This window comes from Solanum verrucosum, unplaced genomic scaffold (assembly GCF_900185275.1).
Source record: "Solanum verrucosum unplaced genomic scaffold, falcon-dt-bn FXZP01000301.1, whole genome shotgun sequence".
Classification (NCBI taxonomy): Eukaryota; Viridiplantae; Streptophyta; class Magnoliopsida; order Solanales; family Solanaceae; genus Solanum; species Solanum verrucosum.
The window spans coordinates 221471-249192 of NW_026019916.1; the positions used below are offsets into that span (position 1 = coordinate 221471).

A 27722-nucleotide genomic window follows, 5' to 3' on the forward strand; every position below is an offset into this window, starting at 1 on the left:
ATAATCAGCTAATTGATATTACTCAAAAAGTTAAAAGAGTAAAGATGAATTAAAAAGGTCTTTACAAAATATTATCCTTGATTATAAAATTACAGACACAACTAAATAAGAAAATACATTGTCCGTCCCAAAGTACACGCTCCTTCAAACGTCTACAGAGCCTACTGCTCCGTTGACACATGTGAAATTGTTGCGAGTGTTTATAGGCTCAAAATTGACTCACGTGTGCGAGCATGTAATTAATGAAGTGAACATGTAATTAAGATTAAATTTCTATTGTCTCATTTATTTGCACTTAATGTAGGTCTCAATACAAATGGTTCAAACTTTAGGCTATTAAATGCATTTGTTTATATTATGATTTAAACACTTACTTGGTTTGAATAAGTCTTCATTATAAAGAACCTAAATAAAATTTTAATATCATTGAGAGATGGTTATTGATTAATATGTCACCACCAACCACCTCATCATTAATGTCAACCACTATTAAAGCCGCCAATAACTTTTGTCATCACAATCACCACCGTAAACTACCACCATAATCAGCCACTACTCCAGTCGCTACCACATGTACCACCTCCATTATTATAGTTATATCCAAAGCAACCACAATCGTTGCATCATCCTACACCATAATAATCAATCACTACCACCATTACAGGCAGTCCCTATTACCAATCCACCTCCACCATCATAATCAATCGCTACCACCATTATAGGCAGTCCATATTATCAATTACATCCACCATAACAATTAGCACCACCACCAACTACAACCAACACATCATCAACAACCACACATTCTTTTGTCATCACAATCACCACTAGCAACCTTCATCGCTACGAACCACTAGTAACCTTCATCGCTACGAACCACTAGGGGTTCAAGTGAGTCTCAGACACTCAAATGAAATTTTGGAGAAACGGATTTTTATGGTGTTTGGTGTTAGATTTTGTTGCAGTTCTGAACTACACGACCTAAATTCAAGCTAGACGATGACGTAGGATAGAAGAATGTTGAGGAAGTGCACACCAGAATAAATTGCTATACTTTGGTTGTTTATTGTTTCCTGGTTTGTTTAAAATTATGTTAGATACTGTTAAGTATTAGTTCCTCAATTTCAGCAAGCAAAAACTTAGTTTTAGCAGATTTTTAGCATTACCTTACAACATCTTAGTTAAGCTGCAATGTATTTATTCAGTCTCATATTATCAATAGAAAACACTTTTTCATTTCTTCTTCAATCATCTCTTATTCTCCTTTGTTAAACACTAACATTGGCATCAGAGCCCTTTATATCTTAATGGACTTGTGAGAATTTGTGAGTTATATTGATTGAGTAAAACCCAAACATAATCAAGCCATTTCATAAAACTAGCTTGCAGAATGTATTTTTTTCATCAATTGCTCCACCAATTTTTTATGGAGAAAACTATCAGGTTTGGGTTGTTAGGATGGAAGTCTACATGGATGCATGTGATCTCTTGTAACACCTAGGAAACTGAAAATTTGATAGAAAAGGAAAAATGTATTTTTGCACTGATCCAGTGGTCTACGAGACAGACCTACGACCCGTAGGACTTCCTTCAGGCCGTAGGGAGGTAACCGTAGAACTGGAGTTGGGTTTTTAGAATTTCAAGTTTCTGAAATTTGACCTACGAATGAATAAGACGAGTGGTAGAAATTTGGACGAGTCGTAGATGGGTTTCGTAGGGGCAATCCCAACTTAGTGAAATTTTGGGTTAAAAAGAGAGGTATACGGACCTTAGAAGGTTTGATGGTCCATTAAATAGTGTCGTAGGAAGTTGGCCAATTTTAGGCCCTGGTAACTCGACCTACATTTGATAGCATGGTCTATATGAATTTCTACGGCCCATAGGTCCAAACCGTAGGGTCCTCCAACTATTATTTATTAGGGGTATTTGGGTATTTTCCTACATATTTAATACCTATAATATGTCATTTTACCCCTATTTCAAAGTCCTATAACTACCCTTCAAATCCTAAATCTACCAAACCCTCTCATTCACTCAAATCCCCAATTCACATCCACATTCATCATCTCCGTATTCTCTCAAGATCAAGGAAGAACATCTAGGGTTTCAAGCTTCAAGTCTCAATTTTTCTCCATTTCTTTTGGGCTTTGATAATTAAGGTATGTAGGGTTTCATCAATGAGTTTCATTCATCCATTGAGTTCCAAAGATTTCTCAATTCTCCAAGTTCAATTTCATCAATTTGATTAGGTTTTCATTCAATGTTGCATGAATTCTAATTGTGTTGATTCAATTTTTTTTTATTTTTGATCTTATCATGATTGTTGTGACTCAATTACATGATTTCCAATTGATTTCGTATGAACCCATGCATTATTCATAATTTTGACTATGAACTCTTAAAGTATGAATTTATGAAGAAGGTATGAATCTATCAATGATGTTTTAAGAAAGCTATGCATGATTTATGAAAAAAAATGTTTTATGATCTAGGTTGTTTTAAAATAAGCACTAATAAAATTGTGAAAGAATTTTCTCACATGTTAAGGAATCATGATTGGTGAAAGGTTTTCTCACACATGGATGATTCATGATTTAAGGAGCTACTCTATGATGTTTTAAGCTTGGATTAGTAGCTTAATTATGTTATTCCATGTATGATGATACGTTTATAAATATGACTATTCTGTTGGGATTTTTACTTATCACCGAGTTGACATTGAGATGGAGGCTCTCTCGTTAATAGAGGTCGAGTCTTTAGTAGCAATCTCATTTTCCCTTACTACGTGCCCCCGTAGGAGTTGTATTAGAAATACATAGCTAGTTGATATACCTACGCTATAAGTTTAAGGTCATTTCTTTGGCAAGTAAGAACCTCTATTTTCAGTGTGGGAGCAAGACACTTGATTCCATGTTATAGCTCACATGATCTTTATCGGTTAATGGTAAATATCCTACAAAAATGAACTAAGTTACTTTCAAGGTTTGATGAATCTTTCAATATGATTTTAAGATGAATTAACCATGTTCGTAATTTTTTATTCTTCTTTACAGATTTACTACGTTTTAGCTTGGTCATGTACATCATATTTTCCGTTATGTCCCCTTATGGTCACATGTCATCTTTTCATGTATATACCTCATACTTAGTACATTCTATATACTAATGCATACTTGTGCCTACATTGTCTCAAAATGTAGGGTCCGGTAATCTTCCTCCCGTTCGTGGCTAGTGGCTTGCTTTGTAGATTGAAGACTTGGTGAGTCCTCATGTTCCAGGACCTTGTCACCTATATATTTTTTTTTTACATTCTCTTATGTCTTTAGTTTTTCGGCATTTTATGTGGTGTATGGTTTACGTCCCAACCACTCTTGATGTATTAGATTGGCTTGTCGAGACTATAATTAGATTTTTGCTTTTATGTCAAACTCTTTTATAATGTGAGACTTCCTTCTTTAAGTTCTCAAATTTTCTATTATATTTGTGTTGCATAAATGTCAAGTGGCTGGTGTAGGGCCTCTCGAGGTCTTATACGCCATGCCACGTCTAGGATGTACTTTGGGTCATGACATCTTTGGGAGGCAGTAGAGGAGGATTATGAAGTTCTTCCTTTTACCAAGCAATTTTACAATGGCTCAGATTAGAACTCACAAAGAAAAGAAGAGCACGAAGTTGTAGGTGGAAGTGTGTCTATATGGTGAAGTATCTCCTACTATTTTTTTCAGGATCATGACTCTTAGATCGGTTAAGAAAATATGGGACTTTCTAAAAGAGGAATATTATGGAGATGAAAGAATTCGAGGCATGAAGGTCTTGAACCTAGTGAGGGAATTTGAAATGCAAAAAATAAAGGAATATGAGACAATTAAAGAGTACTCAGATAAATTATTATTCTGGCCAATAAGGTAAAATTACTTGGTGCCGAACTTTCTTATACAAGGATTCTGCAGAAAATTCTTGTTACTTTACTTGAAAATTTTGAAGCAACAACTGCTTCATTGGAAAATACAAAAGATTTGTCAAACATTACTTCGGCAAAACTTTTAAACTCCTCGCAAGTACAAGAACAGAGAAGAATTATGAGGAACAAGGCAACTGTTGAAGGAGATTTGCAAGCAAGGCATCAATTCAATGCTGGAGGCAAAGTAGGAAGAAGAAGTTCAAGAAGAGTTATGCTACAACCACTGAAACTAATAGCAATTCTAGCAATGACAACAAAGGTGGAAAATATCCACCATGTCAGCATTGTGGGAAGAGGAATCATCCACACTTCAAATGTTGGAAGAAAAACTAATATGAGATGCAAAAAGTGACATAAACTTGGTCATGCTAAGATTATTTGCAAAGAAAAAGGACCACAACAATTAAATGGAGCCTAAATTGCAGACGAACAAGAAGAAGATCAATTATTTGTGGCTACTTGTTTTGCAAGTAGAAGTTCAAGTGAAAACTGGTTAATTGATAGTGATTTTACAAAACAGATGACTCATGATGAGGAGATTTTCAGAGAGATAGGCAGATCTGCAATCTCTAAAGTCAGAATTGGTAATGGCAATTATCTTTTTGCCAAAGGGAAAGGCACAGTAGGTATTGAAAGCTACTTAGGTACAAAGTTAATCTCACATCTACTTTTTGTTTCTGAACTTGATCAAAATTTGTTGAGAGTAGGGAAACTTTTGGAAAATGGTTTTAAGCTTATGTTTGAGGACAAGAAGTGTGTGAACTTTGATCCAAAGGGCCAACAAATATGTCAAATTAAAATGAGAGGGAATAGTTTTCTCTTTGATCCAATGGAGAAAAAGTTGGTTGCCTATACGAGCCAAGAGATGACAACAAATATATGGCACAAGAGACTCAGACATTTCCATCACATGGAACTCTTGTACATGCTGAAGAAAGATATACTTCGAGGACTGCCACTTATGGAGGACAAAGACGCAACTTGCAGCACATGTCAATTGGGAAAGCAAAGTGGGATGTCTTTTGCCATGACAACCTAGAGAGCATCAGTGAAGCTTCAATTAGTCCATACTGATTTGTGTGGACCACATAGGACTGCTTTTCTAAACAAAAGTAAATACTTTATAGCATTCATTGATGATATGACACAAATATATTGGATTTATTTTCTCAAGTTCAAATCTGAAATACCTGAAGTGGTCTAGACATTCAAAGCTTTGGTAGAAAGTCAAAGTGGTTACAAGATTCAAATGCTTAGATCAGATAATTCTCCCATAACCTCTTCATCCTTGTGTAATAGACAATAATGTCTAACACTCCTTGTGTAAGATCGTTGATTTCCTTCTGTATCTGATACAATTTTATCCCATTTGTTTGATCATATCTATCTTCCAATTCCTTCCAAAGTTCCACTAAGTTACTGACATATTCTAGACGGTCTGAAATTTCCTTACTTAATGAATTCAAAATCCATGATGTGACCATATCATCACATCTCTACCATTGACGAAGCTGAGATGAATTCACATTTGGTTTCACACAGTTTCCATCGATGAAGCCTAATTTGTTCTTCACTGATAGGGCTCGCATAACTCCCCTCCTCCAAGATCGATAACCTGCTCCATCAAATTGAGCAGGAATAAGCATCATCCCTGGGATATCCAATGAATGCACATACAAGGCATTATTTGTGTCATTACCAGTAGTATTACTAGCTCCTTCAGAGACAGATGAACTTTCACCAACAGCCATGAATGTGTTTTTGATTTGATCAAAAGAACAATCGAAAAGGAAGAATTCTAAATTGAGAAACTCCTCACAGAAAAGGAAGAAGAGATGAACACGAAGAGATTACCAATCTCTGAAATAACTCGATGAACAAGATCGAATAAAAAAAATTGAAATTGAAACGAACAATCACCGATTAACAGTGATGGAAACGAAAAGATCGAATTGAGATACCTACTCTCTGATACCAGATTAAAGTTCACATCAATGGTGAAGAACTTACCCAATACAAGGCATGGAAGCCATAGCTAATCACTGAAGAAATAGATTGAGAGAACTTGTGATTTTGTGTAAAATGAAAAGCTTACTTGTTATTGATTATCAGTGAGGTATATATACAAGAGAGTGAATGTGACAGTTGTACACAACCAATTGGTTGAGAAAGGAATATATGCTAACCAACTAACGACTATGAGCTAACTAACTAACTGACAGAGTGCATAACTAAAACTATATCCTATACAAGATTGATTAAACACATATTCAATTGTGATCTTCAATACATGTGATAGGGAATATGATATAACTATTATTGTGACGGGCTTCCTTTAAAGTTAAAAACATAAAAGATAATGTGTTTAACTGGTGTTCTTCTTATTTTATATTGATATGTCATACATTGACATATTATTTTATATTGATATGTCATACATTGACATATTTTCTTCTATGCATAAATAATCATGAGTTTGGGGATGTTGGAGAATTTTCGTACTGAATCAGAGTTATTGGTTGAGTTGAGCACATTGAAATCGTTTATGCTGGAAATTGAGTTTGATAGTATATTGAATTTCATTTAGGAGATTGGACTTGGGATCAATTTACAAAGGAAAGTTTCTCAAGCAAGAGGAAAAACAAGTTGATGCCTAAAGGAGATAAGCTTTTCCAAATCCTAAAAAGATCAGTCATAATGCATGAGAAGTTGATTTGTTGTGAATTCAGTGTTCAAACTCTTTTAATGACGACATTGGCTTGATTTATTTTTGATGTAGTTAGTGAGCCCATGAATTCGAGAACGAATTCACTGTTCAAGTGAGAAGAAGGAGACATCTAATATAGTACTTGACGTGGAGTTAAGAATATTAACAACTAGCTCAAGGAGGTTAATTTTTATTTTATTTTTTTGAAGGTTCCCTTAATGGAATTCAATAGATAAGCAAAAAAAAAAACATAGAAGGAGTGAAACCTGACCTCCGAATGAATGAGGAGAGTATCCTTACTGTAACTTATCAAAATAAAAGGAAAGAAAAAGGAGGAGGATTGCTCCTCATTAGATAGGCTTACAAAAAATCTAGAATCCTTCTGCTAGAAGCAATGAAACAAATTTCAGCCAGAGTCAGATATGAATTTGCCCTTCTTCATTTGAATTTTGTCACCTATATTATTCTTCACGGTGAATGTTATCTTAGAAGGAAGGTTTATAGCCTTGGTGAAGAAGATAGTTATTTTTCCATGTTCAGCATTTGTAAACAAATCAACTGTAGTGTTACCTTATTTGAAGGTGCGAGTGAAAGAGAAATGACCAGGTGAACTCAAGACCATTAATTTGCTAGATGAATGTTAAAGAATGAAAGCTAAGCCTAGGGACATCCAAAGTGAATTACAAGGTTTGAATGAAGAAGAGAACAAGCAAGAAATTATAAAGTATTCACAGCCTAAAAGATTTGAAACAACGTCACGTCATTTACCGCCCTAAAGAAAAACCATGAACGGCACCTCCTAATTCCAGAATTAGTAAAGCTTAGGCCTGTTTTTAAGTACATTTTGAATATATGTTTGGTCCATTAACTATTCTAGTACAAATATTTATAGTGGGGAAAAATAGAGAAACAAACATCATAAAGCTTATGTTAGAAAATTGAAAGTTTAGTGAATGATTACCTCCTCCATCGACTCCAAGGGCAGCAGGGCATAATCCTGCCGCCACAACAGCAGCAGAACCACTAGAAGAACCGCCGGCAATCCTTCCAATATTGTAGGGATTTCTAGTAGTTCTATAAAAACAATAATGAATCAAGTATATAATTACTATACTGTGATATTAGTACAAGATTTTTCACCCCTTAACATAAATTAACCATATCACATATGTGCTTTATAGCTACGTTGTTCAGACTTTTCAAAAATATCGGCAAGTGCATATTAGAGATATCCAAAAATAGTGATGTCCTTACGCAAAAAGGTACGTCGACCCTTATAATTTATTTCCGACTAAAATAAATATAATATTTATGTCAATTAAAAAAATACAACAACAAATTGTTCTTACCCATGATGAGGATTTATACCACTAGTTCCAGCACCAAGCTCATGCATGTTTGTTTTCCCCACCAATATGGCACCACATGATCTCAAACGTTTCACACACTCTGCATCATCCTTGCATTTTCTTACCTTATGCATCCATTTTGTGCCTCCTGCACGCCCATTCGGAAAATCATGATTGATAACAAATGTAAACTTTAACTATGTGTAAATGGAATTCAAATGTAATATCATTGCAATGTACTACACAACAAGATCTAGAGTGGATAAATAGGGAAGAAAAGCGATACAATATTTAAGTGTGATTACAGATCTAGAGTTGAATAATCAGAGTAACTTCCTATCTAGCTATTTATATACTGTAATAACAGACTAACATCCTAACTAATTATGTTACTAAGAAAAGAGCTAATTCAACTTAATTACACAATTAGTATATGTACACAAGTTCCTTACTAGGCTACTTTAGCATACTTTAGTAATTCTTTCATACACACACAAGCCCGTCAAACTAGGAGTAATGATGGTGGTATTCCTCTCTAACACAAGAAAGATGGTTGTAAGTCAGTCTTTTATTCTAAAGAGGACAGACAGATTGTGTCAATGAGCCAAAATTGTAGTTTTTACATGGTGAAATGACAGTAAATATTAATATGTATAGTATGCTCATGAAACATATGATTAGTTGCTATCTGAATATAAGATTGATTGGCATAACGAATGGGAATGGTATCTAAATTCTACACCAAATTTTTGAAACAAACCAACTAATTAGACTAATTCAACAATAATGGAGGCCAAATTTCTATACTCTGCTTCTGCTAAGCTTATGGAATTGACATTCTATTTCTTAGATTTGCATGACATTAAGAAATCACAAAACTTAACCAAGTATCCTGTAATGTAATGGATCTTCTTGTACTTTGGAAAAATGTTGGAAATAATAATTCAAAGTTGAAGTAGGAATTCTAGGTGTTTGAGATTTATTATTTATGGTATTTCCTCATTTATGTTTAACTAGGATTTGTTAGTTATAGTGGTTCCTAGTCCTAGTGTAATTTGATAAAGGTAAAAATCAAATTACACTAGGACTAGTTTACCTTTATAAATAGGAATGTTACTAGTTATTTTGAACATACATAAAATATAGAATATACAGAAATATAGAACTTGAAGTAAGATTTAAGAACCTTCGAATTTATAAATAAAATATTTTCCTTCAAATTTGTATCAGAGTCAGTAATCTTCACCACCAAATAACATATATGACATCAAATATGTTTTCGCTAATTTCTTCTCCTATGTTCAAAGGAGAAAATTATCAATTATGGGATGTGAAAATGAAGCATATTTACAATCTATGGATCTATGGGATATTGTTAAAGAAGATGGTACATCACCACTACCTGCCAATCCAACTTTGGCTCAAATCAAAAACCATAATGAAGAAAAAATTAAAAAGTTCAAAGCAATGAATAGTTTATATTCCTCAGTATCTGAAGAAATTTTCACAAAAATCATGACGTGTGAAACTCCAATGGAAATATGAATTCTCTAAAGGATGAATATTTGGGAAATGAGCAATCAAGGTTAATGCAAGTTTTGAACCTTAAAAGACAATTTGAGATTCAAAAGATGAAAGAAGCAGAAGGAATTAAAGATTATGTTGGCAAACTCACATCAATTGCTAACAAAATTAGATTGTTTGGTGAAAAATTTCCCGATACCAGAATTATTGAGAAAGTTTTTGTAACATTGCTTGAAAAGTTTGAGTCCAAGATCTCTTCACTTGAGGAGTCTAAAGATCTCTACAAAAAATTAGTCAATGATTTGGTGAACGTTTTGCAAGCAGTTGAGCAAAGAAGGGCAATTAGAGATGAACAAACAACTGTAGAGGCTTTTGCTGCTAAAATATCAAGTGAATCAATCCAAAAAAAAATTCCACCTTGCAGTACATGTAAGAAAAATAATTATGCAAAGGATGATTATTGGTTTTAAAGTGTAACATCCCAAAAAAAATTTGAGCTAAAACTCAAACTGTTCTTCGTAGTGAGTGATATTTTTGCAAGAAATTTAAAATTTCTTGAGTATTAATGTCACTAGAGGTAGCACCTTAAGTTTCAAGAAGAACTTAAGAGAGTTCATTCAAGTAATTCCTAAGTTTTTTATTAAATTTTGGGTCAAATTCAAATGACCATAACTTTTGGTACAGAATGAGTTAGTGGACCCTTAAGATATTAAATTAAAGACCTTCGAGTCCTCTTTCCAACGCCACAGAGTTCACTAAATTTCGAGCTCTGAGTAAAAAGTTATGACTGATTTACTAAAGACGCCCAAACCTGGCAGTAGCTCTGCGATGGCTCCGCGTTACGAAGCCAATACAGACCTCATTGCCTGGTGAAAAATTATTCCGACTCTTAGCTCGTTTTAGTTATTTCCTTAAGGGTATTTTAGTCCTAAAAACCCTTAGGAGGTCATCTAAATTGCTCTAAACGTGTAGAAAATCAATTTTTCATAAATCAAACCCTCTCATCCACTCCTAAAATTCTACGCTCAAGGGATTCAAGAAACGCTAAGGCTAGGGTTCATCTTTCAAGATTTTCCTTCAAAAAGATGGTTCTTTTAGGTATGTAAGCTTTCATAGTGTTGGACTTGTTCGCCCTCACACCAATCATGTTTAATTCTATCTTTGAATTCGTTTTTGAGATTGAATTATTAAGTTCTTGAGAAGTTCTTGAGTTTTAGCCATTATTGAATGTCTTTGAGTTCTTGAGGTTTGAGGTTTGAGTTTTGCAAACAAGTTGAGTTCCCTGATAGATTTTATATGGGTTTCGTTGAAGTAGTTCTGGGTTTGTGAAATTTTGTGAACTTGGTTGATAAAACTACTTTGGGTGCGAATTGAGTCGAGTTTGGGAGAGGAATAAAAGATCGGGCAGATAATTGCACTTAGGTTCGCGTCACGGAGGCGCTTAAGTTTTCAGGATCCAGTCAGTCACCTCCTCTCCGCGTCGTGAAGAGGATACGAAGTCCTCTACCTCAAAAATATTTTAGCAACCAACAATTTAATTCCATCTCCGCGTCGCGCCAATGTTCTTTGATTTGGGTCTTCACCCGTTCTTGTGATCAACTATCTTAACCCTCCTAAATCATTGAGAGGTCCTACATTCCAAAGCATAACCCTTGAATCCATAATTCAAATTCAAGGTAGAGTTAAAAGTTTGAGTCTTGAGAGTTCTTTCAGACATTTTGAGAAAGCCCCTTTGAGTCCTTTGAGGAGTCTTCTACAACTTCTAATTACTTGTTTCAAGACTCGAGTAAGTGAGCATGAGAGTGAGAAGAATGAATTCATGAGTCTACACTATCACCTAGATCCTTCGTATCATGAACCATAACTCTTGAATTCGTAATTCACATTCAAGAGACTTAAGAATAGAGTTCAAGAAAGTTTTTGAGTTCAATTGTGAATCCTTTGAAATCCACCATTAATTTGAGTTAAGTTTTGAAAAGTAAGTATGAGAATGAGAAAAGTCGTAAACCTGAGTTCCTTATTGATATTTTGACCCTTGAGTCGAGTCGTTCATGCTCATAACTCCCGCATGAACTCCATCAGTTTAGTATCTTTGAAAGAAGTAGTATCTTCAAGTTCTAAGTCTTGAGTATTGAATTCTTAATCCCCTATGAGATTATATTTATAATCATGGCACTATTACATGTTACCCATGAATTCCTCGAGTTGAATTGTTCATGCCCATAATTCCGCATGAACCCTATAAGTTGAACAGTTTTGAGATGAGAAGTATATTTGAGTCCTTGAGTTGAGTAGTTCATGCTCATAATTTCGCATGAACCCTCTGAGTTGAGCATTCTTGAAATGAGTAGTATTAGTGAAGTTCTTGAGTTCCAAGTATTGAGATCTATCTATGGTTATTGAAAACATTGCATCGAGTCGTTCACGTCCATAATTCAGCATGAACCATATTTTATGAAGTCTTATACAAATGTTTTAACTTTGTTTTAAGACTTAACTTTTGAGTTCAGTAAAGAGTAAAGTTGAAGTTCATTTCTTCAAAAGTATATGGGGACTATGTATTCCCAAAAGAGTTTAAAATATTTTCACATTTAAATAAGAACGGAAAACTGAGATTTTCAAAAAAGCCTTTGAGCTAGTGTTTCAGTAAAGAGCCTTTGAGCTAGTTTTTCAGTAAAGAGCCTTTGGGCTAGTTTTTAGTTAAAGAGTAAATGCTTTCACAATAAAGCAAGAGAGGAAACCTTGATTTCCAAGATAGCCTTTGAGCTAAGTTTTTGAGCAATTATCTTAAATCACAGAAAGAAGTATGGTTTAAACATAAAGAGCTAGTATCATATTTTGGGAGTAGTATTGTGCACTGATATGGGGACGAGCTTGAGTTTAGATAACTCATGTCTCCATAAACCATGTTGCCATCATTGGTAGAAAATGGCATACTTTTTAGATGAATCCTTTTTGCATAGACTAGTGGATCCACTTAGTAGTTCAGGTCTTATACCTGTGGCAAGGTATAGGATGCGCTGGCAGCATGAGGAAGATCGTTGTATCATCACAATAGCTCTTATGTGATGGTTGTCGGTTAGAGAAACTCCCACAATAGTACTTTGTATTTTTATATACATCAGTTTATTTGTATTTTTACATACATCTCAGAGTTATTTGTATCTTTGCATACACACAGAGTTGACATTATGTTTCAAAACAGCTTTTCTTTAGATTGCACTTGTTTTAAACTGCTTTATATTGAAATGAGTTTGGTTATGTTGAGTTGAGTTGAGCCATGTAAGTTTTTCAGTTCCTTTCAGATTCTTTTCAAGCTTATGTTTATTCTTTAGAATTCCTCTTACACGCTCGTACATTCCACGTAATGAGCCATTTGGCCTGCATCTTCTCATGATGCAGACACGGTATTCAGGATCATCAATAGAAGATTCGTTGATACATCCGGGAGTTCGAGTTAGCTATGGTGAGCCTCCTTGTTTCTGGAGGATTTCATTTACTTTTCATTTTAGTCAGGATGTCGTGGGTCTTGTCCCGACTTCCATCTTTATCAGTTAGAGGCTTCATAGAGAGTTAATATAGTTGAGAAGTTTGTATTATTCATTTATTTTATTAAATGTTTTAAAGACTTAAGTTGCCTATTTTATGGCGAGTTGAATAATTTATTTTATTCAGAGTTTTCTTTTGAGTTAAAGCTTTCTATTTAAGTTTCATGAATTTTATTCAATTTTTAAGCTTTTGCATGCTTGAGTTAGTCTTCCGCTTGTAGTCAGCCAGGATGAGGGTTCGCTTGGGGACCAGCAATGGTCTTCGAGTGCCGGCCACGTCCAAGGTGTAGACTCGGGTTGTGACAAAAAGCACCAGTCCCAAGTGTTTTAATTGCAAAAAAATCTGGCCACCTTCAAAAGGATTGCAACTTTAAAGAGATCCAAGCAAATTTGGCACAAGAGGAACAAGAGGAAGAAACTATTCTCTAATTAAGAGTTGGTGAAAGGTAAAAAAAAAAGAGTTGATGGGAAGGGCATCAACGAGAGTTGGAGAGAGAGTGCTCCAACACAAAAAAAAAAGAAAAAAAATTGTTGATGGGAAGGGCATCAACAAGAGTTGGAGAGAGAGTACTGCTCCAACACTAAAGAAAAAAACAAAAAGAAAAGGCGTTGGTGGGAAGGGAATCAACCTTGGAAGTTGGAGAGAATTGCTCCAACACAACCAAGAGAAAAAATATTGTGAGTTGGAGAGAAAGTGCTCCAACACAACCAAGAAAAAAAATATTGTGAGTTGGAGAGAAAGTGCTCCAACACTTGGAAGTTGGAGAGAAGGTACTCCAACACAACCAAGAAAAAAAAAGAGAATTGAAGAGAAGTACTCCAAGAATTGAATATTGAAGATTGAAGATTGAAGATTGAAGACTGAAGAGAAGTTCTCCAATTCAACAACAATGACAAGAAGAAAGAGACAAAAGTATACAACTTTGAACTACGGGAGAATGTTGGAAATAATAATTCAAAGTTGGAGTAGGAATTCTAGGTGTTTAGGATTTATTATTTATGGCATTTTCTTATTTACGTTTAACTAGGATATGTTAGATATAGTGGTTCCTAATCCTAGTTTAATTTGGTTTTTACCTTTATAAATAGGGATGTTACTAGTTATTTTAAACATACAGAAAATATAGAATATACAAAAATATATAGAATACATAGAAGTAAGATTCAAGAACCTTTGAATTTATAAATAAAATATGTTCCTTCAAAAAACAACCCAGTCAGCATCACAGAAAGCTTAAAGTATGATAGAATACTAAGATGCTATCACAAAACTTGTACCTAGGGCCCACTTCAACTATCTCACAACTTTAAGAGACTTCCATGTGTAATGACCCTCCAGGTCATTTTCTCCTTTCGGCATTCTTTTCAACGTTTAAAGTTTTCCTAAAGAGATCCCAAGTCATTTTATGACTTAATGAGATTGATAGTTTGGTCAACTGGTCGTTTGTTTTGCTTTTGAGCAAGTTTTCGTATTTTACAACTTTTGAAACTTGAACGGTTGACTTCAATCAAAAGGTTATGAAGACGGCCTCATAATGCAATTCTAACTGTTTCGTTAGCTTTGTAACATTGAGTTTGGTCTAGAAGGACCTTTGGTGCGAATCCTAAGGCTTCCAGACTCATCCTGAGCCCCCTTGTGGAATTTAGGTTAAAACAGAGTTTAGGTATGGGATCCAGTTTTCATCGAAACGACCTCATTTGAAAGTTTCAACATCTGCGTTGAGTCCTTAATGTCGATTTTGGTGTGGTAGCACATCTTGCATGCGTGCGCGGGGTTCCGAATGAATCTTGAGGACCTCGTCGGAGATTTTCAACTTTGGGGAACCAGCTGATGTGCATCGCCTGGAGCAGCCCCCATTTGTTGTTTGTGTTACATACCTAAAATTTCCCCACAACAGTCTATTCTTGATTTTAGGGTTAACCAAGAACCTTGTCAGTTTTGCATAGAAATCCATCAGATCAGACAACTACAAATCCTAAATGTTCCTTATGAAGATTAGGTTCTAAGAGTTATGTTGTTAATTCTGATATACTAGACCCTTTGTTGCTAACTTTTCTAAAAAAAGACTGGAATTCTTCTTCTAAAATCATAGGGCCCAACAACTTGTTCTTCCAGAAAAATAATTTAGAACCATGCGTTGATCTGAGGCGTATTTACACACCCAAATGCCATATTTTACCAATGTTTTAGCCAAGTTTTGAGGATAAACTCACTTATATTCATATATTTTAAGTATAATTATTGCGGTGAGGTAATATATGTGATTAGATTTTTTCAGGCTAAAACGCAACAAGAATTGACCAGGAGTAACAAAACCTAAAGCAAAGTATCCCAGATAAAAAATAAAGTCAAGATAGTACTAATTGAGGGGTTTGTGGTGTGGGGAAAGCACTTGAGTTAGCCCCCTTGCCAAACTTGTTGTGAAACTTCAGGGGATGCAAAAAAGGACCTATCTCAGAGATGGACGTCGCATCTTGGAACTCAAGCTCCGCGATGGACTGGGCGGCATGGACCTCTTGCCTCACAATGAAGGTTGCCCCGCACACCAAGTGCTTTGCAGAATTATTCTGACAAGTCAAGGTTGAAGGTGTGTTTGGTATGAAGGAAAATGTTTTCCATGAAAAATGTTTTTTTAGAAAATAAGTAGATTTTTGACTTATTTTCTCATGTTTGGTTGGTGAGTAGAGAATAGTTTTCGAAAAAGATTTTTTAGTGTTTGATTTATGATTGAAAAATATTTTTGAGAAAGTATCTTTTATTTTTACTAGAGAATAGAAAATATTTTTTTAAATTGAAAAATATTTTTTAAAACAAACTTAAAAAAAAATTGGGGAGGGTTGGGGAGGGTTTGGGGGGGGGGGGGTCAAGGGTAGAGGTGAAAAAATAAAAATTTAAAGTTGAAAATATTTTTTAAAAACAAACTTAAATTCGAGGGTAGGGGTGAAAAATAAAAAAATAAAGTAGAAAATATTTTTTAATAACAAACTTAAATTTTTTTTTAGAGGGGGATGGGGCTGGTAGGGAGTCTGATGGGGGGGGGGGTCTAGGGTAGGGAGTGGGATAAAGTAAAAAACTAAAAAATTGAAATTGAAAATATCTTTTAAAAACAACTTCTGGGTTATTTTTCTTGGGGGTGGGGTAACAAAATAAAAAATTGAAGTTAAAAATATTTTTTAAAAACAAGCTTTAAATTTTTTTTTTGGGGGTGGCTGGGACGGGGGGAGGGGGTTGGTTGGTTTGAGGGTAGGGACAAAATAGATTGATTTTCTTGAAAAACAAATTGCAATTTGAAGTTGGAAGAGAATTTTGGAAAATGTTTTCCTCAATTTTTGAAGGGGAGTCATTTTCCTTAAATTTGAGGAAAATGAGTTGATTTGAAAAACATTTAACCCAACCAAACATGAGAAAATTGAAAAACGTTTTCTGGAATTTCTTCGTACCAAACACACCCTGAGTCCAACTAGGATTAGTGGTTATTTTCTACGACTATAAATAGAACATATGGACAACTTTTCTAGGATTGCTGAGTATTGTTACAAACAACTACTAGAGATACGAAGGTTTCTTTGAGTATTTTGAAGACATTGTTAGGATTTAATTTTTCGCTTTCTTAGCTATTACTTTTGCACAAAAGACAAAGATTCTTTGAAGTATTGCAATTAATTCAAGATTTGTGCAGTTTCTCTTTATTTCAATGTTTATTGCTTATTTAAATTTCTTTTATTCTTCACAACTAGTTATGAGTAGCTAAAAGGCATAAATTCTCCCTTAAACTTGTTCAGAAAAGTCGGTTACACGCTAAAACTATCATGATGACCTATCACATATATTTACTATTTAAAAGTGAATTTAATATCACCCTTAAACGTGTAATACCAATCTCACAATATGTGGGTGTATTACACTCGCTTCCACATCAGCACTACGTCAGCGCCATGTTATAAATTATAATTTTTTATATTCTTTTTGTTTTATTTTATTTATTAAATTTTCTTTTGTTAACTCTGTTGTATATTAAAATTCTCTACAATTATATTTTCTTCATCACTAAATCCCACCTACTTTATCTCTCATCTCACTGGGAAAATCATTAATTTGAATTTGTATCACAATTCTTTTCTTCTTCCAGCGAAGAACAACCAACCCATCACCACCACAAACTCACTTCCACAACGTCATTCCCTCTTATTTTCGATGAAACACTAGCCACCAAAAATCCACCTAAACCACCACAAAACAGCCACCCAAAACCCAAAATCAATCACTGACAAACACCGAACCATACCCCTTTCCCTTACCTCTTTTTGATTTTATTCTTTGGATTTGTTTTGTAGATGTTCCGGCGAGCTCAAACCTTCAGTCATGGCTTCGATGACGTTCCAATGATCTCCGCACTTTTAGATCAGAACAACTAACAAACAACCACAACAAACAACAACACTAGACTCACGCCGTTGTGATGTTTTGAGGTTGAAAATATAAAGTATGAAGAAGAGGAGGATAATGGTGGGGTGTGAAGAAGAAGAGATGTGGAGGGGCTGGTGAAGTGTAAAAACGATTTTGAATTTTTATTCTTTTTTTTATAACTTTAATTTTTCTGACGCGCCTGTTATTTTTATTTATTTTTATTTTTTTCCACATCAGTTTTAAGGGTAAATAAATTCACTTTTAAGTAATAAAGGTATGTAATAGGTCAACATGATAGTTTTAGCGTGTAATTGATTTTTCAGGACAATTTTAGGGGAAATTTTTGCCTTTTCCCATATCATAACTAGGTTATAGGACCTAGACTAGGGATTATGATAACGAATTCCTCATGGTAAACCTTTGCATGAAGGTATCAGTTGTAACGGCCCAACCCACTAGTGATATTGTCCATTTTGGGCCTTGATCCGCACGAGTTTAAACTGTGTTACTAATGTGTAAGGCCTGCTTACTTATATTCCCAACTGTCATCTAATGGTTCGAGCCTAGATATAGAAAATCTAACCGGAGACCAATGATGATGATCAAATTAAATACACACTCAAGTGCCGAAAGGACTTAAGGTGAAATTCTTCTAATTGGGTTGAGAGACTTAAGAAGATATATAAAATCATCAGTATTGTATAGTGAACACACCTTAATGAGTTGATAGTGAATTATCCATTTGAATATGATATCTAGGGAACCATAGATCTAGTTCTTCTTTAATTATTGAATACAACAATCGTAGCATAAACTAGTTTAAACAATATAAAAATCCCATCCGAAATACTTCTCATTAAATCAAATTGTTGTAATATATTGTAAATTCTCGCCACACTCTATGTGGGATTCGACCTCAATCTAGTTGAATCATATATTTGAAAATGACCCCTTTATGCTTATCTGTAAAGTATAATTTGGACGACATCAAATTTTGATGTTGTTGTTGGGGAGTGCGGTTTAGAGATTATAATTTTGTGAAAATTCATCAAGTGGTTGTTATTTTTCATATTACTCTGATTTGTTGTTTTTGCCTGTAACATGTTATAACCTCATTGTATTCCTGATACTTGGAGTTAAGAATCTCCTTTGGTTCCTCTTGATCCAGAAATTGAATGTACTCTAAGGCCAGGGGTGGATCCATATGCATAGTTATAGGTGCTCGAGCACCTATGATGTTGGCGTAGACTCGTGTATCGATGTAGAAAATTATAATAAATTTATATTATACTAACTGTGAACACCCACAGTCACATATATGATCAGGGCGTTGTGGCAATAGGTGACACAATAATCTTTGTGTTTACCTTAAAGTTTAGGGTTTCATTCTCACCATCCTCACATTATATTTTTATTTTATCCTTTCTCCCTTTATTTGAATGACTTGTCATCCTTTTACCATTTTTGTCACAATTCTTTCCTTTTCCTTTTCTTTATTTTTCTATATAATCTAGGTTGAATTTGGTAAAAGTAAATTTAGATTGAATTTGATAAAAGTGGTTTACCTTTCGTTTTTTTTATCTTTTTTCTCATTTCTCAAAGTTAATTTTACTGATGAACGAAATATAATATTAACAATATTATTATTTAGAAAGTATGAGAGAATAATTAGTTCTCCAATGTTGTCAAATTTTTCATAATACATGGTGATTCTTTTCCTTCTTTTATTTATCATATTTGTGATTAGTTTTACAAATAACGTTTTTAACTCTATTGCACCAAAATTATTTAATTACTTATCGTAACAAATAAATTCGATTTTCTTTGTTCAAGTATCAAGAAAGTGGTTAAATAATTGTAATAAAAAAGTCTTTCAACTTTGCCTAAATACCATATAAACATTTATTTTTTCTTCTAACAACTTTCTCACATTTTGTAATACATAGACATAGTTAACATACTTTTTTTTGTTACCAATAATAATTTATGATTATTTTAGTATAAATAAACTATAATAGTTTAGTAACTTTCATAATAATTAGGTAAAGATGAATAATATTTTCATTTATTGGATCACCAGCTCTTTTTATATTCTTTCATTTTTTAGGGTCACCATATAGAGTCCGCTCGAACTGTTTTAGTCAGGACATAAATTTATGAGGTGTTCAGAGTAGAGCACCAACTATATTAAAAACCTGGATTCCCCACTGTCTAAGGCACATGTGGTTGAACATTGTTATAGACATTGAAGCTGATCAGAAGGTTGCAACTGCTGCCTAAGTGGGTCTTTTTGGGGCCATTTAACCTCCACCGTTGCTTGGTACAAACAACTTCAACATCACCAACATGATGTTACATCCATTAAGCATGAAATAATTTCTTAGAGGTCTAGCTTGCAAAGAACCAAATAAATATTTGAAGGACTTTGCTAGGGTGTGTCAAGCATATAATATATTGGGCATCTTCCAAGAAGGAATAAAGTTGAGGTTGTTTCCATCTCTTTAACAAGGGAAACAACTACATAGTTAGGAGAACTACCGGAGGCGTTAATCTCAACTTGGGTAGAGCTTACAACAACATTCATAGAAAGGTTCTTTCCTCCAAGTAGACGTTTACATTTCAGAGATGAGATTAGCAATTGCAGGTAGTTTTTGGGCGAAGCAGTAGAAGAGCCCTGTCACGATTTAAGACGAAGGTGTTTCATTATCCAATACTAACAAATGGGGTATTGATGGAAATCTTCTACAGATCTTTGGATATGATCAACAAGTCTTTGGCAACCAATTTAATAGAGGGTTCACTGATGGAGCACCCCCTATGATGAGGTCAGCACAGTTCTTGACTAGGTGACAAAGACGAACATTCATAGATACTGAAGTAGTGGGTAGTGCTTCGACTGGGAAGCAATCAATGGAGGAGATAGTTAGAGTGGAAGCTAGAGACTAAAGAAATCAAAGATGTGATGACACAGATCGAGGTGCAAGCTAAACATATTATGGGTGCAAGAATCCAGAAGGTAAATGTTATGGGATCCGATGATCAGGTGATACGGAATGACGAGGGTTAGCATCATTATGAGAAAGAAGCTCACTACATGATAAATAAGTCGAGGGTGGGGGGTTCCCAACCTAACTATAAGATTCAAATCAAGGGCCTTGTCGGCAAGGCCAAGGAAATTAAGGTTGAAACTGGGAGTAGAATCAATAAGGTGCAAGTTGGAAAAACAGGGACCAAGGTTCAATCATAGAAGCACAAATATGATCCGCCTAGAGGAGTTCTCTAGAATTTAAGCAACCATTTGTGATTTAACCAGTGATCTATGTTGAAGAAAGTAGAATCTACCGATGTTGGTATGCAAGAATAATTGCATAATGACCTTGAAGCATGGGCCAAGTGGTAAACTCTCATTCCACCTCGATTAAGCAGATAGAGGCATAACTGAACCAAATATTAACTTTGCTCAACCAAAATCAAAAGGTCACTCTTCCTAGTAACACCATTGTAAACCCAAAGACTGAAGGAGGCAGTATAAGCCATTGCATGGAAATTACAACTCAGAGTGGCTGAGTGTTTGATGATTATGTGGTGGTTAATGTGACACCACAAAGAATTAAAAAAATTGTAGACCCAATTCGTGATGAAGTCGAGATTGATTTGGCTAGTACTACATAGCGGAATGTTATTTTTGGTGAAAAGATGGAAGCAAAAACTCCTGAAGTGAAAGAGGAGTGATTTTGAAAGAAAAGAGCAAAGAGGAAGGCACCTCAAACAACCAATGACAATTAGAAATTGTCCTCACCCCTTTCCATAGAGACAGTAGAAGAGCAAGGATGATGCCATATTCAGGAAGTTCTTTGATATCTTCAAGCAGATGCACATAAATATATCGTTAATTGATGTGCAGAGAGACATGCCAAAATATGCAAAATATCTTTGAGAGATGGTGGCTTGTAAGAGGCATTTAGGAGATATTGAGATAGTAGAACTTACTGAGGAATGTAGTTCGACTTTGAAATAGTAGAACTTACTGAGGAATGTAGTTCGACTTTGAAATAGTAGAACTTACTAAGGAGTGCAGTTCGCGGGCATTGAGCAAGCTCCCTAAGAAACTTGACGATCATACAGATTGGTGAAAATGATATAAGACAAGCTCGATTGAGGGTCCAGCTATCAATAAGGATAAGCAGTTAGCTGAAGTTAGTTAGTTAATTCACTAATATTCCAGTTGTATTAGTATGTTAGTTAACTAACTACAGATTAGTTTTACACTCTACCATAGTTAACTAACTATAGATTAGTTCTACATCCTACTTTAGTTAGGATATATATAGATGCCTTGTATCAAATATTAATTCAATCTAAGCTTTACTCAATGAAACAGTTGCTTTCTTCTCTGCTTAGACCGTAAGTCTCCATTAGCATTTCTTTTTCGTCTCAAGGAAAGTTCCTTGCATGGAACTTTACATGGTATCAGAGCAACATAGTTAGTAAGATCTAGGGATTTCTTTCAAGGATTGAACAAGAAATCGAGAGATTCTTCTTTCCAGATCTGTAATGGCTGTACGTTTTGATCACAATCATCCTCTATTTTTGGGAGCTTCAGACACGCCTAGAGCTGTGCAAGTGGTAATTGAGCTCACTGGCATGGAGAATTACACACTTTGGAGAAGAGCGATGAAGCTAGCCCTCTTGACAAAGAACAAAATCGGATTTGTTGATGGATCAATTACTCGTGAGAAGTTTGGTGTTGATTTGGTGAATCAATGGGATAGAAGTATTGTGATGGTGATCTCATGGATTATGAGCAATGTAAGTAAAGGCCTTCTCTCTGGAATTTTATTTCGGTCTACTGCTAGTTCTGTTTGGGAGGATCTTAAAGAGCGATTTAATAAAATCAATTTATCGCAAGTCTATCACCTACACAAGGAGATTGCAACACTAGTGCAGGGTACTTTGCCTGTTTTTGTCTACTATTCTAGGTTAAAGGATCTTTGGGATGAATATGACTCGATTGTACCTCCGCCTTCGTGTGACTGTGCGAAATCGAAAGAGTATAGTGAAAATCTTCAAAAACAGAGGCTATTACAATTTCTCATGGGCTTGAACGATGGATATAGCAATGCTCGTGGTCAAATATTGATGAAAACAACACCTCCTAGCATGAATCAAGCTTATGCCCTTATTGTACAAGATGAAAATAAAAAATCATCATCAGTGGGCCATTTTTCATCTGGTGAGGGTATGGATCCCACATCCTTATTCACAACACGAGGTGCACCGACTAGAAAATTTGGTGACTTGTATTGTGACTACTGTCATATGCGAGGACATACTAGGGAGCAATGTTTCAAATTGAAGTTTTGTGATCATTGCAAATCCAGAGGTCATCTCAGAGAGACTTGCTACCAACTGATTGGATACCCAGCAGATTTCAAAGGCAAAAAGAAGGCTAATGTGGTAACAAGGAATGGACATTCAGGAGAACCTCCTCAAAGACAACTTTCTTATGGACATGACAAGCAGTCTGAACAAAGCCAATTGATCCAAGGTAATAATATTCCTAATTTGTTTTCCCCTGATCAGTGTGCTCAAATTGAGCAACTCTTGCGTAAGTCAAGCTTTGGAGAAGCAAGTGCAAACATGTCCAGGACCAATGTGAACATTGCAGGTAATGTAACATATAATGGTCAGGATAATTATACTTGGATTATTGATACGGGGGCCACTAACCACATGGTTGGTAATGATAAGATGTTAAATGGTACACAAGTAGGTAACACAGGGTCGGTACAGTTGCCAACTGGAGAGACAACTAAGGTGTCTTCAATTGGAACCTGTTAGCTAGATGGAGGTGAACAGATTACGAATGTGCTTTGTGTGTTGGTGTTTAAATTCAATCTCGTATATGTTTCAAAGATAACAAGAGATTTGAATTGTTGTGTCTCTTTTTCCCCAGATTCTGAGTTTTTCAGGACCTGCTCACTGGGAATGTGAGGGCGATTGGTAAAGAGGACGATGGACTGTACATTTTACTAGGAAGGAAAGGACAACATGATACAATTCTCAGGAAGTCTTTGGCAGTACAAGGATTAGTAGATGCAGTGACTTGGCATAGAAGATTAGGGCACGTCCCAATGAGAGTTCTTAGGAGATTTACTTTCTTTAAGAATAATTCGACATTTCATTTGGATACGTGTGATGTCTGTCCACTTGCTAGGCAAACGAGGATGCCTTTTCCTGTTAGTACTAGTAAATCAAATACTTTGTTTCAATTGGTGCATATGGATGTTTGGGGTCCTTATAGAACTGAAACATATGATGGCATGCGGTTCTTTCTTACCATTGTAGATGATTACTCTAAATGGACTTGGGTTTTCCTTATGAGGTTGAAATCTGATGTGATTTTCCTACTTAAAAACTTCGTTACTATGGTGTCCACTCAATTTGATTGCAAAATTAGAGTCATTAGATCTGACAATGGATCATAATTTGTCAACAAAACTTGCAGTGATTTGTTTAGTTCTTTTGGAATTCTTCATCAGTGCTCATGCCCTTACACTCCACAACAAAATGGTGTTGTGGAGAGAAGACATAGGCATATTATGGAAACTGCCAGGGCTATTAAATTCCAAAGTCACTTACCGGCTAAGTTTTGGGGCATATGTGTTGAAGCAGCAGTGTATATGATTAATCGAATTCCTTATATTTTGTTAGATAACAAGTCTCCTTTTGAGTTATTGTATAAGCATGAAAAACCAAACATATCTCATCTCAGAGTTGTCGGTTGTGAATGTTATGCTACTCATTTGATTAACCAGGATAAACTTAGCGCCAGGTCCATCAGATCTGTATTTCTTGGCTATAGCTCCCATCAGAAAGGATATAAGCTTCTTGATTTGATTACTCACAAGATATTTGTGAGTCGAGATGTCATGTTCAATGAACACATTTTTCCTTTCCAGTTATTAAATATACCACAGGATTTGCAACCTCATTGTTTTACACCAATGGACCAGTATGCCGATGCAGATGTTTCCATGGATCAGGACATCTCTATTTCTCAGACTACTGTGATCGTTGCTGAGCCTTCTGCTACTCTGGTCAGAGGATGTTGCTGCATCATCTAATTCTGATGATACTGGTCCCCTTCCATCACAAACTCGGAAGTCAGGTAGATCAGTAAGACCACCTATTTGGTTCAAGGATTATGCTCCAACCATAGGTGGAAGAGCTCATCACTGCCAATATCCTATCTCTGATGTTATTGCTTATGATGCATTGTCATCTTCTTATCAGAGTTTTATATCTAAGTTCTCTCTTGAAACTGAACCTAACACCTATGCCGAGGCTGCTGCAGATTGTAGGTGGGTGGCTGCAATGAAAGACGAGATCATCGCCTTAAATAATAATCATACTTGGGAAATTGTTGACTTACCTAAAGGGAAGAAAGTCATTGGTTGTCGATGGGTTTACAAAATTAAGTACAAGGCAGATGGATCCATTGACAAATTTAAGGCGCGTTTAGTTGCTAAGGGTTACAATCAAAGGGAAGGATTATATTTTCAAGAAACATTTTCACCCGTGGTGAAAATGGTCACTGTTCGTACAGTGATTTCAATGGCTGCAGCTAAAGGGTGGGAAATACACCAAATGGATGTCAACAATGTTTTTTTACAAGGTGATTTACATGATGAAGTATACATGACAGTACCACAGGGCTTCATTGACACAGGGAACAAGCAGAAGGCATGTAGATTGCTTAAATCTCTTTATGGTCTTAAACAAGCTTCTCGTCAATGGAACATAAAATTCACATCAGTTTTAATCAGTGCTGGTTTCACTCAGAGTCACCATGACTACTCTCTTTTTATTAAGAAAGTAGTAGGGAAGATTGTTATTGTCTTGGTCTATGTCGATGACTTGCTGATTACAGGAAATGATTTTCAATTAATTGGAGAGACAAAACTGGTATTGCAGACCAACTTTAAGATTAAAGATCTTGGTAATCTGCGATTTTTTCTTGGTATAGAGTTTGCTAGAAACTCAATAGGCATAGTCATGCATCAGAGAAAATATGTGTTAGAACTCATTTCTGACCTAGGTTTGTCAGGCACTAAACAAGTTCACTCTCCTATGGAGTTAAATGTCAAGTTCACCACTGTTGCCTTCGATAAACACATTGGAATCACCACTTCAGATCCACCCTTGCAGGATCCTAGCGGCTACCAAAGACTTATTGGTCGACTTATTTACTTGACAGTTACCCTGCCTGACATTTGTTTCTTTGTACAATGTCTGAGTCAATTCATGCAGAATCCTAAGTCATCTCATATGGAGGCCGCTTTAAGGATTGTTAGATATCTCAAGCTTTGCCCTGGCTTAGGTATTCTCATATCTTCTACATCCTCTGCACGGTTAGCTGTTTACTATGATGGAGATTGGGCAGCTTGCCCTAACACCAGGAGGTCTGTTACCGGTTATTTGGTGAAGCTTGGTGACTCCCTCATTTCTTGGAAGTCAAAGAAGCAGGTTACTATATCTCGAAGCTCCGCTGAAGCAGAGTACATAAGTTTAGCCTCAACAGTTGCTGAAATTGTTTGGCTTGTTGGACTATTTTCAGAATTGGACTGGCCCATCCAGTTGCCTGTTCCTGTTTACTGTGATAGCAAGGCCGCAATGCAGATTGCTGCCGACCTAGTTTTTCATGAACGTACCAAGCACATTGACATTGATTGTTACTTTATTTGGGAGAAGCTCCAGCAAGGACTACTCAACACTTTCTATCTTGCCTCCTCTGAACAACTGGCTGATCTATTGACTAAGGGGCTTAGTAGTTTGCAGCATTCTCATCTTTTGTCCAAGCTAGGCATAATCAACATCTTCTCTGTGCCTAGCTTGAAGGGGATATTGAGGATCCAGCTATCAATAAGGATAAGCAGCTAGCTGAAGTTAGTTAGTTAATTCACTAATATTCCAGCTGTATTAGTATGTTAGTTAACTAACTACAGATTAGTTTTACACTCTACCATAGTTAACTAACTATAGATTAGTTCTACATCCTACTATAGTTAGGATATATATAGATGCCTTGTATCAAATATTAATTCAATCAACCCTGAGGGGTAGCTCAGCTGGTAAAGGCCTGGGACAAAGTCCTTCAGGTCGCCGGTTCGAGCCCCAGCAGGGCCACTGGAGGCATTACAAACCGGCCGCGTCTCCAGGGCCCCGTGGAACTAACCGTGGTGGACCCGCCTTGAAACAGCGGGACCCGGTGGGTACAGCTAGTCGGGTTCGCAAAGCGACGCCCGGAAACCACGGTAAAAAAAAAAAAAAAAAAAATTCAATCTAAGCTTTACTCAATGAAACAGTTGCTTTCTTCTCTGCTTAGACCGTAAGTCTCCATTAGCATTTCTTTTTCGTCTCAAGGAAAGTTCCTTGCATGAACTTTACACTATGTGACTTGGGGGCAAGTATCAATCTAATGTTCCTATTTAAGAAACTTGACTAGGGAGAACCGCGTATGACCAACATTTTTTTGCTGTTGGATGATTCGTCACATATTGCTTCAGACGGAATAGTTGAAGAGTGCTCATCAAAATGGGTATGTTTTTATTCCTGCTGGTTTCATAATTCTTGATTTTGAGGCAGATGTCAGAATGTTAGTCATATTGAGGAATCCATTCTTAGCCACTAGGAGGGAATATTGATGTGTAAGCAGGAATGATGAAGATACAGATCCATAATGAGGAAATGATTTTTATTGAAATTTCCTTTAAGTTACTGCATTAGTTTTTAGCAAAATAAGTTGTTTAGTTTAAGATAATTTAAATTTTGAATTTTAGTTAGGTTGTTTGAGTTGTTGAGATATTTTAGATTGTTTTAAGTTTCAAATTATGTAGATTATGCATTTTATGTTGGTTATTTAAAGCCATCAATGCTTAATAAATCATTAAAAACCATTTCGATACATTGAGAGTTATTTCAATCAATTCTTTTTGTTGTCTCATTTTAAAAAACACCAACAGTGATATCAAGAGATTCATTGATCTTACGGAATCTGTGAAATCTTCCAAAGAAATACAATACCATTTTCAACCCGTAAGGGCTACCCTTTTAATCCATCAGGGCCACTATTTTCAACCAATTTTTAACCTAAAAAATGACAAGAAACATTCTCTCTTTGAATGCCCAAAAAGTTTCACTAACAAAAACTATCAGATTTGGT

The 27722-nt window shown here is 35.5% G+C and overlaps 1 protein-coding gene across 1 annotated transcript in view; it reads right to left on the bottom strand.

Moving 5' to 3' along the window:
• Positions 1–27722, bottom strand: part of LOC125823082 (fatty acid amide hydrolase-like) — a 339008-nt gene that overhangs the window by 6541 nt on the left and 304745 nt on the right. Inside the window, exons 8-9 of the mRNA XM_049502504.1 lie at positions 8018–8165; positions 7630–7742 (exon numbers count right to left, since the gene is read on the bottom strand). Of these exons, the coding sequence (XP_049358461.1) occupies positions 7630–7742; positions 8018–8165 (261 nt within the window). The remainder of the gene's footprint in view (positions 1–7629; positions 7743–8017; positions 8166–27722) is intronic.